General features: G+C 46.8%; 1 protein-coding gene across 3 annotated transcripts in view; it reads right to left on the reverse strand.

The window, feature by feature from the left end:
* Nucleotides 1–326: 326 nt before the first annotated feature.
* The window catches only part of LOC123752865 (uncharacterized), a 156,096-nt gene continuing 140,623 nt past the window's right edge, over nt 327–15,799 (reverse strand). For all 3 annotated transcript variants that reach the window (XM_069300115.1, XM_069300113.1, XM_069300112.1), the window contains 2 exons: nt 10,295–10,642; nt 327–4,006 (listed from right to left, as the gene is read on the reverse strand). In XM_069300115.1, coding sequence (XP_069156216.1) covers nt 10,295–10,642 — 348 coding nt within the window. In that variant the 3' untranslated portion in view covers nt 327–4,006. The remainder of the gene's footprint in view (nt 4,007–10,294; nt 10,643–15,799) is intronic.

Raw genomic sequence — 15,799 nt, forward strand, 5'->3', positions numbered from 1 at the left:
ACTCTTGATTAACTCATGGTTGTCCCTGGACGTAGAAGCAGCACCACTTTCAGGTGTGTATTTTATACTATGTAACTGATTCTTATATGATAACCCAAGCTATAGTTGCCAGATTTTTTTCAGAGTGGAGGTTAATGGAGGTCTCCTATCACTCAAATTCTTATCAATTCTGAAAAAGTAAAACGAACAAGAAAAATCAGAAATATATTGCAGGACACAATGCAATAAACTGCAATGCTGCACCATATTATTATTAGTAGTAGTAGTAGTGATAGGCTATTATGGTGGATTGTGAATACTGCTAATATTAATAAGTGAAACGAGGGTTACATGTACTTTCTTTATTGACCAACTTTCTCTAAGAAAAGCTGGGATTTAATATGTTTGTAAGGTAGTTTACACTGGTATGTGATCAACAAGCCTGTCACACCTAATTCATTTCCTTGTTACAAGCAGAAACTGAAAGAAAACCTATGCACTTACATTTTCTGTCACACTTTAGAACGTAAACTCGTATATTTGGACGGAATTTTCGAAACGTGCTCTGTTAAACTGACATAAAATACCAACTTACCGACTTTCTCGTTTACCCCTCCCCCCCCCCCCTGCATTGTTATCAATGTCAATACAGTCCAACAGAATATATATAAATATAAATAGAGTGCTATTTTTATATATTTTTATTTTATGTAGCGCTTTCGACCTATTCTCGAAAATTCCGTCCAGTGCCTCAGTTTCCTGGTGTACAGAATGTCCGTATTTCCTAGCAGTGCTGAATGGTGACAGGTCCCCTCCCAACTTGCCTACCTGTAACGTCAATATACTGTTATTTCGTAATACATTATCCAACTCTTCTAATATATTAATAATCACGTCAACAACACCAAGGCAACTAAGTCTGTGTGTACATGGGGAGTAATAGAGACTGCAGGTGAAGCCTCGTGATAGTGGCTTCAAGTCTTCACTATTTGCGGTAAGTGTATTACAAAAACATATGCGTGTCTGTTAAAAAGGCTTCAAACCTGATATATATAAAATCTCTGATTTACAATATAGATTTAAGAGACAAAAGCCCCTCCACATTTTATAACAAGCGAGGGCCACATTTTGCCAATGATATTTACATCTTTTACAATTTACACATCAGATTTTATCTGGAAAAAAATAGTGTATTTTATATCTGACAATTTTGACCCTTACGAAAGACACTGGACAAGGGGTGTATCTTATTAGGCGGACAACCCTTAGTACTCCTTATCGTGGTGGTGCCCCTAAGGGTCAAGATTGCATTGAGCAGCACCAAGGCCCGCCCTAGTGCTGGCCGGCGGCCTGGTGGCGGCCCACGCACTCAGCTGGGTCACACGGCAGCACCCACCCACCCGGGGGACAATTCATTTATGCATATGAGGGCTCGTCGTGAGGATACGAAAATAACTATTACTGTAATATATATATATATATGCTACGCAGTTAAAATCTGCCCAAACTTTTGAGCACACAGAGAGACCCATTTTGATTATTGGTTCAAACACGTCTCTGCGGGTGTCGCCAGAAATTAATCAAGGAATTATTATTTTCATAATTCGGAATTACGCTTGACTCACATCTGGCGTACAACACACACACACATTTCAGGCATTATAATCAAAAGTAGCTATTTACAATTAGAGCTGTTTTTTCTTTCAGTCCCATACCTTAGCAGGTCCAAGGCTGCCTCATCGAGACCCTCAGCTCACTATTTCCGCATTCTTTTCTTCAGGACCTTCTTGCATTCCTCTCGTTTTGTGGCGTAGTTAACATTAGTAGCATAATACCCGAAGATGGAGGTAACATTCCCGTGTTATAAAGTAACATGAGTATTTTTGGCACACTAAAATGCTAAACATTAAGTACTTCTCTCTTTCTCTCTTACTGAAGGGTCACATAACGGTTACTACTCAAATACAGAAGTGCCGTTGAATCTACGTGGGGGGTGGAGCAGGGTGTGGGGCACTCCGTCTCCAACGAGTGAAGGGAGCCAGCGTGAGGTAACTACACCAGCTCGAGGGCATCACTTGCCTCTAGTCAACGCTTGTGCTAAGAGTCCATCCAATTTACTAAGAGAATCCCACTGGCAGCAAATGTTTCTTATTTACGGCCATCACATGTGACCCCTTAGTGATCAAGTGTGCTGTAGGTGTGGCTAGTGGCACTCCACGCAGGCCTAGTGCCACCATGTGCCGTTGGAGTTGACTCTTGGGGCTAAAAGTGCCAGCTGATGTCCTAAAAAGAGCCTCTGCCTGTAGGTATGCCAAGAGCCACATGTACTGCAGGTGGCACCAGAGGGTCACGTTGGTGCCAGTGCGTGCCAGAAGGTAGTGCTGGAGACAGCAAGCTGTAGGGTATACGTTAGAGGCAGCGCATACCACAGGGGTCATATTAGAGGCAGCGCATACCACAGGGGTCATATTAGAGGCAGCGCATACCACAGGAGTCATATTAGAGGCAGCGCATACCACAGGAGTCATATTAGAGGCAGCGCATACCACAGGGGTCATATTGGAGGCAGCACATACCACTGGGGTCATATTAAAGGCAGCGCATACTACAGGAGTCATATTAGAGGCAGCGCATACCACAGGGGTCATATTAGAGGCAACGCATACTACAGGAGTCATATTAGAGGCAGCGTATACCACAGGAGTCATATTGGAGGCAGTGCACCACACACCCGCTTGATACTATTCAGCACAACAAAACTGCACATATTAACTATCATAAACTGCATGTATATATACACAAAATATATGTTTATATATGTATAAACATACAGATAAAATTAAATTTATATGCACGTATTATTGATATATAAAAGTATGTATGAGTGTGATATATTAGATGTCTACATTATAAAAAAAAAGTGGAAATTAGGTAACTTATAAAAGAAAATATACATAACTATCTATAAAATATAGTTACGATGGAGCTCTTTTCAAAAACACCTATGGGCAGCGAGGGGGGTCGAACTGGACACATACGTTGTAGAGCAGAAGGGGGGACAAGTGTGTGTGGAAGACTACGCAGCCTCTGTGTACGAGAGTTTAGAGGGTGAGCGCTTAGAAAAACTGTGGTGGAGCCTCTACACACACAGCATAGAGCACATATGCTATGCCTCTATGCTGGAGCCTCCATGCTGAACAGTTGGGCAGGTGGAAGTGTGTGTGTGTGTGTGTGTGTGGTGTAGAGAGATGAAGTGACCTCAGGAGCGGCTAGACTGAGCCTCTTCACCGTCATGGGGGGAGAATCCAGTGGTACTGAAGCATAACGTATATATATACTTATCTGGCACAAATGACACCGTGGTCACCAAGGAAGTCCCCCCAACGGAGCGTCTTGTATGGTATATTTTGGTTCATTTTTGACTGTGGTGCGTGGGGTGGAGGGGGGGGAGTATAGGGCCTCTTTATTGTCCTATTCCTTTAGTTCATTTATCAGAAATATATATATTATATATATATATATATATATATATATATATATATATATATATATATATATATATATATATATATATATATATATATATATATATGTATATATATATATATATATATATATATATATATATATATATATATATATATATATCCGTCTTTCCCCTAGTTAGCAAATAAATATAGTCTGTATGCGTATATGTGTGTGTGTGTGTGTGTGTGTTTGCAGAGTTTGGCGCCGTGCTGAATAGCAAGCGTTGCAAAATGGGTTTGAAGGCTGACGTTTGTGGGGTTGCTTGCGGCGGGGTCCGGCCGGGTGCGAGCTGCTGCCCTCACACCCTCAGCTCCAACACCGACAGGAAGGGTACTTCCATTGCGTCAGCATCAACCACAGCATCCACAGGAAGCATCTTTCCCTCCATCGTCAGCTGCAGCAACCAGAGGAGGATGCTTCCATCACAACGTTTACTACATCATCCACTAGAAGCAGTTTCCCTTACTTCTTTAGCTGCAACATCCAGGAAGGCAGCACTCTGAAAACATCAGTAATCAATAGACTACACATATGAGCGATTTTAATAAAGAAACTGATACAATAAACAAAGAAATGATGGGATTTCTTTTGGATTCCGTGTCCTATTTGCACTCAGAATGGAAAATGAGAATTCCTTCATTCGTTCTCAGAAAGAATGTCACGTCTTAGAATGAGACGTGGAAAAGAAGTTCCTGTAATATAGTTTATTATTAGAGGCTGAGGATGTATTGTTGTCTGTTATACCATCACCAGAGATATACTCACAGACAACACCAAAATAATCGACAGACGGCGACAACAGAAGACTGGACATCGTTGAGGCATTATACATAAAACAAACCCAGCCACGTATCAATAACCAAGACTCCGGCCAAGACTGCGGCTGACATTGCAAACTACATCACCCGTCGCCACCCTACACTTCCTTCCTCCGGGCAGAAGAGCAAGCCAGATCCCTCTTCCTTTCTCTAAAGGCAAGAAGGCCTCAGCTTCTAATCCGTCAGTCATGTCTGTCCACATTCTGCAGTCTGACCACATCCTCGTTCCAAAGTATGGCAATGTCCTCTTTCTGGAGTGTGACACTATCGATCAAGGAAAAGCCCCGCTTACCCAAGTCCTCTTTGCATATTTTTTATCCCTCAATTGATTCTGCTTGCGTGGCCGAGCTGCTCCTTCCCACCTCCCAGGGTATTCTTCATTGCTTGATGTACCTTTACCGCCTAATGCCGAGTTCTCCAAGTCCAGTCTTAATTGTCTTTAGTTTTTCTTGTGAGTTTCTTTACTTCTCTCTTGATCACTTTCCAATTACCTGAATGTCTTATTATTCAAAGCAACATACAACACGACTCTTATACAAATTTGGCTGAGCTTCAGCATTCAGTTTCCACGTTTTCTGCGTTGTGAGTCTGGCTCCAGGAAGCAGTGCTTGAGCCTTGTCCTGGTCACGTCCATAGCTATATCTTTTAAATGTGACCTAACCCTTTCAATGATTATCATAGCATCACTGTTCCTTTAATCTTGTTCCCTTTCTTCTCATTCCGTTTTCATCGAACCTCCATGCCATTGCCTCTCGTATATTTATGAGTCAATGGTATACTCTCCGTTGTCTGCACCTTCATCCCTGTTCTGGTTATTTCTCGTTATTATTTTTACCTTCAGTTAGATTTTTTTTTTTACCAGGAACATTTCTTCTTTTTAGATGATTTAGAGTAGAGAAATGACCTCTTGGGGTCATTTCCTTACCTGTAGCCATCTTTTAGAACCCTTTGTGCTTTTATCATTCTTGTTTCTGTTGCACACTGGTGAGCTTAAACGCACACTGTTTCTCACACCCCGCACACTGCCTCTCAGACCCGCACACTGCCTCTCACACCCCGCACATCTTCAGGTATTGATCCTTCTCTCTCCCTCTCTCATCTTCTTCCATTCACCTAGACCTGGATTGGCAGGTCCTTGATGACCTCGATAACTGTGATCAATTTTCTTTCACTTCTCTTATCCCTCACTTCTATTTTTCTCCTCTCTGTTTTCCTGCTTCCATTTTGACAGACCTGACAGAAAGGTCTCACCACCGTCGTTTCTATTCCCTGCTGGTCAAGTCTTCCTGTCCCATATTCCTTCTTTTTCATCTGGCCTCACTTGGTGCTGTCCACCACTCCTTGTCCTGTCTCCCGGAGACTAAGGAGGCGTATTCCTTGCAAGAATTCAGACTGCACTCGCGCTGTTGGTTGTAAGTGCGCAGCCTCGACAAATACTCCCACTCTTATTAAGTGGAATCTTTCGCGCGCAGGTTCTGTACCCCTTCCATGATTTTTTTATTCGAACTGAACTTTAGTTTGTTTTGTCCCTTTGCCCCTGAACGGCGGTATGCTTCATTATTATTCACCGTGAGATGTTCTGCCAATTCCTGAATTTTACCTTAGAATATTTGTTGAATATATATATATATATATATATATATATATATATATATATATATATATATATATATATATATATATATATATATATATATATATATATATATATATATATATATATATATATATATATATATATATATATATATATATATATAAGCAAATCTGAGCGACTGGGTCTGTCCCCCAAGGCTTGGATCTACGTGGTTTTCCTTCCCATCAGGAAACCCGGCACACAGAAAACTTCGCCTGGGGATGTTTCCCTCACTGCCCTGACCAGTTGCATCTCCAAGAACAATTAACATGTGATTAACTTGCGTCTTAAGTGGGGTTTTAAAACTATCTTTGTCTCTTACTGTTTCAATTTGACTTGAACGAGTGTTGCAACAGACTGACATTCTGGTAGGTTTGGAGTCATTACATTTGTAATGCCTTTTCTGTGGGTTATTAGGATATAATCGTTCTATTTGTCATAGAGAAATCACATGACACTACTTGGAGATAGATATAATATATTAGCTCGTTTGCATTCCTTTTGGTCCTGGACTGCTACATAGCCTTCCCGGCTAGGTGCCTTCTTTTGTTAATTACTTACTTTGGCCTCGGACAATTTTTCCTGCTTCTTCCAAAGCTACCTATCTCTCAAGACGCATGTTTGAGGTACTCTTCGAACTGCTTTCTCTTCCTCTTATTGCTAATATGAAAAAGTTTCCCAAAGCAGTGTTTTTGTGCACTTTTTTTTCCTGCTTGTCCTCTTAAGGGGCTTCACCCTTCTCTCTCAACTGGGGGTGAAATATTTTTTGCTATGTGTTGGCATCGTCACGTGTTGTATGCCACGTGTTGTGGTAATGATTTCTCCGTTGTTCAGCTCCAGGTCCAGCTTGCGATCGATGGTGTGTGGTCCTGGGCTCCCAGACTCCACTTTAGGTGTTCTACTGCAAAAACATTGTGCTGTAAAAATTACTAGGAACATATACTCTGCCGACCGGCCTCGATCCTCTGTGGAAGTCAGTTTTTGACCCCCACCTGTCGTGTTCGTCACAGGTCCATTACCCACAAACTCCAAGCCGCAAGGTCCAGCTGGGTAAACTGGGGGAGGGTATGGCTGCTGTCATGTGCATCGGCCTCCTGCTCGTTCCTCTGTCATCTTCACGTTGTACATAATGTTGGCTTAAATGTAGCAGCCAGTGATTCATCGTGACAAGACTTACACGGTCTGAGTGCATCACTCTGACTTTATAAGGCCGCCCATACACACATGTGCTGTAACTTAACTGCTGTTTTTGAGATTTAAAACCCTGCTCACTTTGCTTTACAGTTGTCCCCCACGGAGACTTGTGCCCTTAGCCTCACGGAGAGTTCTGCTTGTTATATTTTATAAAGCCTTAAGCTGTATTGTAAAGGTTGATGCCTCCCAGCTCCACTAAAACCCTTTTCCCAGTTTTCATATTACTGTTTTCTTTATGGATAAGTTGAGGTCAAATCCAACCCGTCCTTTTAATACAACGTCGTATTTTGACGTATAATCTGCCCAAGGCCAAAAATTGTCGTATTAGAAAACGGTAGTGACTCCGAAATTCAGTTAATTAATCTTTCGTTTTCTGTTTTGGGTCCTCTGGTAGGTTAGGATATGGGCACTTTAGCATGACAGTTTCTTGGCGTTGGGGAACATTAGGAGGAGGGACTGAACTGATAGCGTTGGTTTATCTGTCTTTTCCTGTTCAAGTTTATATGTCGACTTCCCACAGCCTCAAGAATTTTTCACTGCAGAGCCTAATGGATATTTGAGTGCATTGGGGCCTTTTCACGTGCCATCAATAATTCCTGTCTGTAAGTTACTGCCACAGGATGATTGAAAAGCGAGATTGAGTTTATTGATCTGAAGCAGATGTAAGACAGTAGTTTCGTTGGACTCTTAACCATGTTGGTATTGTCCTCTCGGACACCTCCACTAACAAGGCCGTTCGTGCCTTGTGCGATCTACCAGAAACCAATTCCTCATTTGAATTTCTACCTTGTCATTCATAAAGCAATCTGCATCCATTGAATAATTAGCTATTACAAATGGCAAATTTACATACATGTGACTTATCCACGTGGCCTTCCTCCTCCTCCTCCCGCTATAAGAAATGGGAGACGTCCGTTCACACAGAAATCACAATAACGTGATATATCAAATGAAAAAACAAACAGCAGGGGCCTTGATGAGGGTTCGAACCTATGCACAAGATAGCCAAATAGCTGGATTTTGGATGTCCAAAATCCGTGGCTTGGACTCACATTGGCCGCACACCATCAACGCCTGGGCACTTGGACTATTACATGCCCTCCTAGAATACCCCGACTCACACCATGGACTGATAGAGAGCTCTCCCTCTGTTTCTTAGAGTCTTTTGTTCCCCTGATAAACTCTTACTTTCTGCGTATATTTCTTTGGCATCTCACCGCTTGGCTGACCTGATCTGGTACTGGTGGCCAGCAAGTTGCTTCGGTACTCTTTAACATTACGTGACACAGACTGCGCTATGTAGCATTTGGGCTTAGAACATTCTTATTTTTGTTTCATTATATTTCCTGCCCTGAGACTGACAGGTTGCTGCTGCCTTGGGCGATCAACCCGACGCCCGCAGAGCAGCTCCGTGTGAGCATACACATTGTTAATGAAAATATGTGACTAATTATCGTCATTAAGGCATATGAAAGCTAATTAATATTTTAAGATATGAGTTTAATACAAGCACGTCACAAGCGGTGGAAAGGTGAGAGTAGAATGGCTGTTTATTGGGGTGTATCGACACCCTAATAAAAGTGTCTGTAGAAGGAAGTGCATCAAGTCAACCCATCCTCCGGTTTAGATAGTACTCTTTGTGACTATGAGGCCCATCGCACCTACATAGAGGTAATGGACAGTTAGATAGTCCAATATGGTACTATTCATCTTATAGGAATCCGAAGAAATAAAGCTAAAAACCCAACTTAAATATTCCTAGGCCCTAGTATAACACATAAATATGTGTGTGCTATATTAAGCCTCATATATCATATATTAGGCCTAGGATAGTTAGGTGAAGTTAAGTCTCCCGAGCAACATCAGTACAAAAACTTTTCCAGTTTGTCCGATTTCAATACTGCCGATTTGTACTTTCTAATTGTCTTTGTACGTCAATATATGTACTATGATCCTCGTCGTTACTATAGTAGTAGTAGTAGTAGTAGTAGTAGTAGTAGTAGTAGTAGTAGTAGTAGGCAACCATCAGTCTCAGGAGACTATGGAGCTGCGCTCTGGTTGTCGGTCTGGAGTGACCTCACCAGGGCGCAGAGCCAGGGTAGGTTGACCAAAGTGACTATAGGCACTGCCTAAACAGGAGAACGGGTAGACCAGAGTGTGAGGCGTCCGTCAGCGCTTGACACAAGATGGGTAATATGTCATTGCTGTCGTCGGGGACAGGAAGCCTGCACTTAGATTTGTGTAGGTCCTCCCGTCTAGGATACAACCCCCCCCACAACAGTTAGTTACCCAATTACCGCGTAACGTGGTGGAGGTGGGGTCCCTCGATTGTTTCAAGCGTGGGTTGGACATGTATATGAGTGAGATTGGGTGATTATAGATAGGAGCTGCCTCGTATGGGCCAATAGGCCTTCTGCAGTTGCCTTTGTTCTTATGTTCTTAGGTTCTTATGTAACTCCCGGCTACCTATTTACTGATAAGTGAACAGAAACATCGGGTGAAAGGAAACGCGTTCAACTGTTTCTCTCCTACAAGGGGGGCTCGAACTCACGTCCAAGGTGACCGCAGACTTGGGGTCACCCAGGACCCAGGTACGATCCCACCAATGATTGGTCCCTGGTTCGATTCCTAGGCCAGGCAAAGCGTTTAGGCATGTTTTCTAAATAGGTCTTCGGGAGTTACTCAACTGTTGTGGGTTGCATCCTGGGGTATTGTCAGTCACTGTCAGTCACCTGACAGGCTTCTAGCACCCGTCAACCAGGAGTTGGGATAAAATGACGATCTGACCCGCAATATTGGAAGGTCAGAGAGGCCTGAGACCAGCATCTGGATGCGACACACACAGCTTGGGCTTGACCAGCTCTATAACTACCACAACAGTAAGCTTACCATGTTGACCAGACCACACACTAGAAGGTGAAGGGACGACGACGTTTCGGTCCGTCCTGGACCATTCTCAAGTCGATTGTCTTGCGAAATCGACTTGAGAATGCTGTCCAGGACGGACCGAAACGTCGTCGTCCCTTTACCTTCTAGTGTGGGGTCTGGTCAACACACTTCAGTCACATTATTGTGACTCCTCGTCTGCGTAAGCTTACCATGGTTGGAGCATTATAACTAAGAAAGTTCGACTACCTACCTAGAAGAAAGTAGTGACCCAGGGGTCACTAGGTGTGGTGGGGGAGCCGACGAAGCAGTTGTAGTCACTGCGGGCACTGGACTGGCCGCCTCCACTATAGTGTTGCTGGACGCTGGTGGAGTTCTGCGGACGCGGGGACGCCACCCTCCCGCCGGGGATGTTGGGCGTCATGTAGCACTGCAGGACGTAGTTCCTGCCGTGGTTGTTGTCCCAGAACTCTTGGCCCAAGGTTTGGTATCGGACGCAGAAGGCGAGGGCGCCGTTGTCCTGCAGGAAGCTGCCCCACAGCAGGAAGGTGAAGCGGTCAGTAAGGCCGTCGTACGACCCCGGCACGTACGTCGCCGTCGCCTGCAAAGGGAGAACTCCTTTACCGGACAAAAGTGATAAGTGTTCAAGACACAAAAATTGATGGTCCAAGCACCAACAGCCTGTTGAACCAAGTTACCCAAGCCTGCTCCAAGAGCGAGCTTGTATACCCACTCCCAGTATACCCATTCCAGGGTACCCGGACTCGTAGGGGGGGGGTATAGCTTCTGTGATGTTGGCCCTCAGCTCCCGGGTCCCAATTATGATGTCTGCGTCTGCTTGTCTCGGTCGTTCCGTTAGTGTCTCAGCCACAGTAAAGTTGTAACTAAGGAATACTTGGAGTAACCTGCCGTGTATTGCTGACCATTGTTGATACAAATACGTAAGTGTAAATATTTGTATAAAGTATATAATACATTTGTGCATGAAATACGATTTTATTGTATGAAACACGATTGTGAGTATAATGTTTTTTGGGATATAAATTTTTTTATTGTGTATAAAATACAGATGCTGTGCATTTGTGTATGTAGTATACAGAAGATAAAATTATAGGGAAAATAATGTACTAAAATCATATTCTCCTGTAAACATAGAAATCTAGCAAGTGTTGGAACTTAATAAATCATACTAGCGATAGTAGAGGTAATATTACTAGCAATAGTAGAGGTAATATTACTAGCAATAGTAGAGGTAATATTACAAATAGGGGCAACAGGAGTTTAGACATTAATGGTTATCTTGAGGTTATCTTGAGATGATTTCGGGGCCTTTTTAGTGTCCCCGCGGCCCGGTCCTCGACCAGATCTCCACCCCCAGGAAGCAGCCCGTGACAGCTGACTAACACCCAGGTACCTATTTTACTGCTAGGTAACAGGGGCATAGGGTGAAAGAAACTCTGCCCATTGTTTCTCCCCGGCGCCTGGGATCGAACCCAGGACCACAGGATCACAAGTCCCGCGTGCTGTCCGCTCGGCCGACCGGCTCTAGTAACAATAATTATGGTATTATTATGGTAACAATAATTCCCTCGGAGCCTCCAAAGTAATTTCAACATTACAGCTTCTCGCTGTAGAAGTTAATTTATTATTAGTCTGGTGACAGTATAACATTTTAAGAAGGAACTGAATTATAAATACATCTTTTAAAGATTTAGAAATACACAAATCAACATTTAATGAAGACGATTCATGTTTTTTCTGTTGGTGTTGGCTGTGAGTAAGTCTGTGAATGTGTTAATCTGAGCGTGAGGCTGCTATAGCTGTAGCGCCTGAACGGATTCACAGATTTTGATGAACATAAAGCTGAGGAGAACAGATGGGCGCGTCAGATTAGTGAACAGTTGGAACAACTTAGTAAGTGGTGGAGGAAGTGGTTCGATACACACACGAGCATTTGTATACATACTCATGCAGAAGAAGGCCTTTGTCTAAAGCTGTGAGGCAGCTCCTGTTTATATATAGCTTAATAAGAGGATATGGTACAGCTTAACGGGGCTCGGAAAGTGGTACTGTAGTCGTTTTGAGGGTTGAGAGCACAGGTGGGTAAGTACTGTTAGGTAAGCACTCGCGCGCGCGCACCACACACACCCCACACCTCGTGGGGCCTCGTAGCCTGGTGGATAGCGTGCAGGACTCGTAATTATGTGGCGCGGGTTTGATTCCCGCACGAGGCAGAAACAAATGGGCAAAGTTTCTTTCACCCTGAATGCCCCTGTTACCTAGCAGTAAATAGGTACCTGGGAGTTAGTCAGCTGTCACGGGCTGCTTCCTGGGGTGTGTGTGTGGTGTGGAAAAAAAAGTAGTTAGTAAACAGTTGATTGACAGTTTAAAGGCGGGCCGAAAGAGCAAAGCTCAACCCCCGCAAACACAACTAGGTGAATACACACACACACACAAACACACACACACACACACACACACACACACACACACACACACACACACACACACACAAACACACACACACACATACACACACACACACACACACACACACACACACACTCACACATACACACACACACAACAAGCTGGAAACTCAGATCAATCACAGAGATGTTAGGAAATTTTCTTTTAGCCTGAGAAGAGTGAAAAAATGGAATGCACTTAAGGAGCAGGTGGCGGAAGCAAACTCTATTCATAATTTTAAAAACTAGGTATAATAGGGCAATGGGACAGGAGTCATTGCTGCAAACAACCGTTGGCTAGAAAGGCGGGATCCAAGAGTCAATGCTCGATCCAGCAGGAACAAATAGGTGAGTGAGTACAGATACACACACACACACACACTCTGGGACAGGCTGATCATAATACGACCAAATATGGCATGACAGATGAGGGCTTCCAGAGAGGAAAAAAAGGTCATCACCAGCGGTTTTCTGAAAGCCCCTCGAGGCCACACGAAGCTCCTCGAGGCCACAGGAAGCTCCTCGAGGCCACAGGAAGCTCCTCGAGGCCACAAGAAGCTCCTTGAGGCCACAGGAAGCTCCTCGAGGCCACAAGAAGCTCCTTGAGGCCACAGGAAGCTTTTAGAGGCCACAGGAAGCTCCTCGAGGCCACAGGAAGCTCCTACAGGCCACACGAAGCCCCCTCGAGGCCACACGAAGCTCCTCGAGGCCACAGGAAGCTCCTCGAGGCCACAAGAAGCTCCTTGAGGCCACAGGAAGCTTTTAGAGGCCACAGGAAGCTCCTCGAGGCCACAGGAAGCTCCTACAGGCCACACGAAGCCCCCTCGAGGCCACAGGAAGCTTCTAGAGGCCAAAGGAAGCTCCTCGAGGCCACCGGAAGCTCCTAGAGGCCACAGGAAGCTCCTAGAGGCAACAGGAAGCTCCTAGAGGCCACAGGAAGCTCCTAGAGGCCACAGGAAGCTCCTCGAGGTCACAGGAAGCTCCTCGAGGCCACAGGAAGCCCCTCGAGGCCATAGGAAGCCCCCTCGAGACCACAGAAAGCACTCGAGGCCACAAAAAGCCCCTCGAAGTCACAGAAAGCCCCTCGAGGCCACAGGAAGCCCCTTGAGGCCACACAAAGCCTCTCGAGGCCATAGAAAGCCCCTCGAGGCCACAGGAAGCCCCATCGAGGCCACAGGAAGCCCCTCGAGGCCACAGGAAGCTCCTCGAGGCCACAGGAAGCTCCTCGAGACCACAGGAAGCCCCTCGAGGCCACAGGAAGCCCATCGAGACCACAAGAAGCCCCTCGAGACCACAAGAAGCCCCTCGAGGCCACAGGAAGCTCCTCGAGACCACAAGAAGCCCCTCGAGACCACAGGAAGCCCCTCGAGACCACAAGAAGCCCCTCGAGGCCACAGGAAGCCCATCGAGACCACAGGAAGCCCCTCGAGACCACAAGAAGCCCCTCGAGACCACAAGAAGCCCCTCGAGGCCACAGGAAGCCGTTCGAGACCACAAGAAGCCCCTTGAGGCCACACAAAGCCTCTCGAGGCCATAGAAAGCCCCTCGAGGCCACAGGAAGCCCCCTCGAGGCCTCAGGAAGCCCCTCGAGGCCACAGGAAGCTCCTCGAGGCCACAAGAAGCTACTAGAGGCTACAGGAAGCTCCTAGAGGCCACAGGAAGCTCCTCAAGGTCATAGGAAGCTCCTCGAGGCCACAGGAAGCCCCTCGAGGCCATAGGAAGCCCCTCGAGGCCACAAGAAGCTCCTCGAGGCTACAGGAAGCTCCTCGAGGCCACAGGAAGCTTTTCGAGGTCACATGAAGCTCCTAGAGGCCACAGGAAGCTCCTCGAGGTCACAGGAAGCTCCTCGAGGCCACAGGAAGCCTCTCGAGGCCATAGGAAGCCCCTCGAGGCCACAGGAAGCCCCTCGATGCCACAGGAAGTCCCTCGAGACCACAGGAAGCCTCTCGAGTCCACAGGAAGCCCCTCGAGACCACGGGAAGCCCCTCAAGGCCACAGGAAGCCCCTCGAGACCACAAGAAGCCCCTCGAGACCACAAGAAGCCCCTCGAGGCCACAGGAAGCTCCTCGTGACCACAAGAAGCCCCTCGAGACCACAGGAAGCCCCTCGAGACCACAAGAAGCCCCTCGAGGCCACAGGAAGCCCCTCGAGACCACAGGAAGCCCCTCGAGACCACAAGAAGCCCCTCGAGACCACAAGAAGCCCCTCGAGGCCACAGGAAGCTGTTCGAGACCACAAGAAGCCCCTCAAGACCACAGGAAGCCCCTCGAGGCCACAGGAAGCCCCTCGAGACCACAAGAAGCCCCTCGAGACCACAGGAAGCCCCTCGAGGCCACAGGAAGTCCCTCGAGTCCACAGGAATCCCCTCGAGACCACAGGAAGCCCCTCGAGGCCACAGGAAGCCCCTCGAGACCACAAGAAGCCCCTCGAGACCACAAGAAGCCCCTCGAGGCCACAGAAAGCCTCTCGAGGCCATAGGAAGCTCCTCGAGGCCATAGGAAGCTCCACGAGGCCACAGGAAGCTCTTCGAGGCCACAGGAAGATCCTCAAGGCCACAGGAAGCTCCTCGAGGCCATAGGAAGCTCCTCGAGGCCACAGGAAGCACCTCGAGGCCACAGAAAGCTCCTCGAGGCCACAGGAAGCTCCTAGAGGCCACAGGAAGCTCCTCGAGGCCTCAGAAAGCCCCTCGAGGCCACAGGAAGCCCCCTCGAGACCACAAGAAGCCCCTCGAGGCCACAGGAAGCTCCTAGAGGCCACAAGAAGCCCCTCGAGGCCACAAGAAGCCCCTCGAGGTCATAGGAAACTCCTCGAGGCCAAAGGAAGCCCCCCGAGGCCACAGGAAGCTCCTAGAGGCCACAAGAAGCCCCTCGAGGCCATAGAAAGCCCCTCGAGGCCACAGGAAGCCCCTCGAGGACATAGGAAGCCCCTCGAGGCCACAGGAAGCCCCTCGAGGTCACAGGAAGCCCCTCGAGGGCACAGGAAGTCCCTCGATGCCACAGGAAGTCCCTCGAGACCACAGAAAGCTTCTCGAGGCCACAGGAAGTCCCTCGAGACCACAGAAAGCCCCTCGAGGCCACAGGAAGCCCCTCGAGGCCACAGGAAGCCCCTCAAGACCACAGGAAGCCCCTTGAGACCACAGGAGGCCCCTCGAGGCCATAGAAAGCTCCTCCGGGCCACAGGAATCCTCTCGAGAACACAGGAAGCCCCTCGAGACCACAGGAAGCCCCTCGAGGCCACAGAAAGCCCCTCGAGACCACAGGAAGCCTCTCGAGAACACAGGAAGCCCCTCG

This window comes from Procambarus clarkii, chromosome 43, assembly GCF_040958095.1.
Source record: "Procambarus clarkii isolate CNS0578487 chromosome 43, FALCON_Pclarkii_2.0, whole genome shotgun sequence".
NCBI classification, from domain to species: domain Eukaryota; kingdom Metazoa; phylum Arthropoda; class Malacostraca; order Decapoda; family Cambaridae; genus Procambarus; species Procambarus clarkii.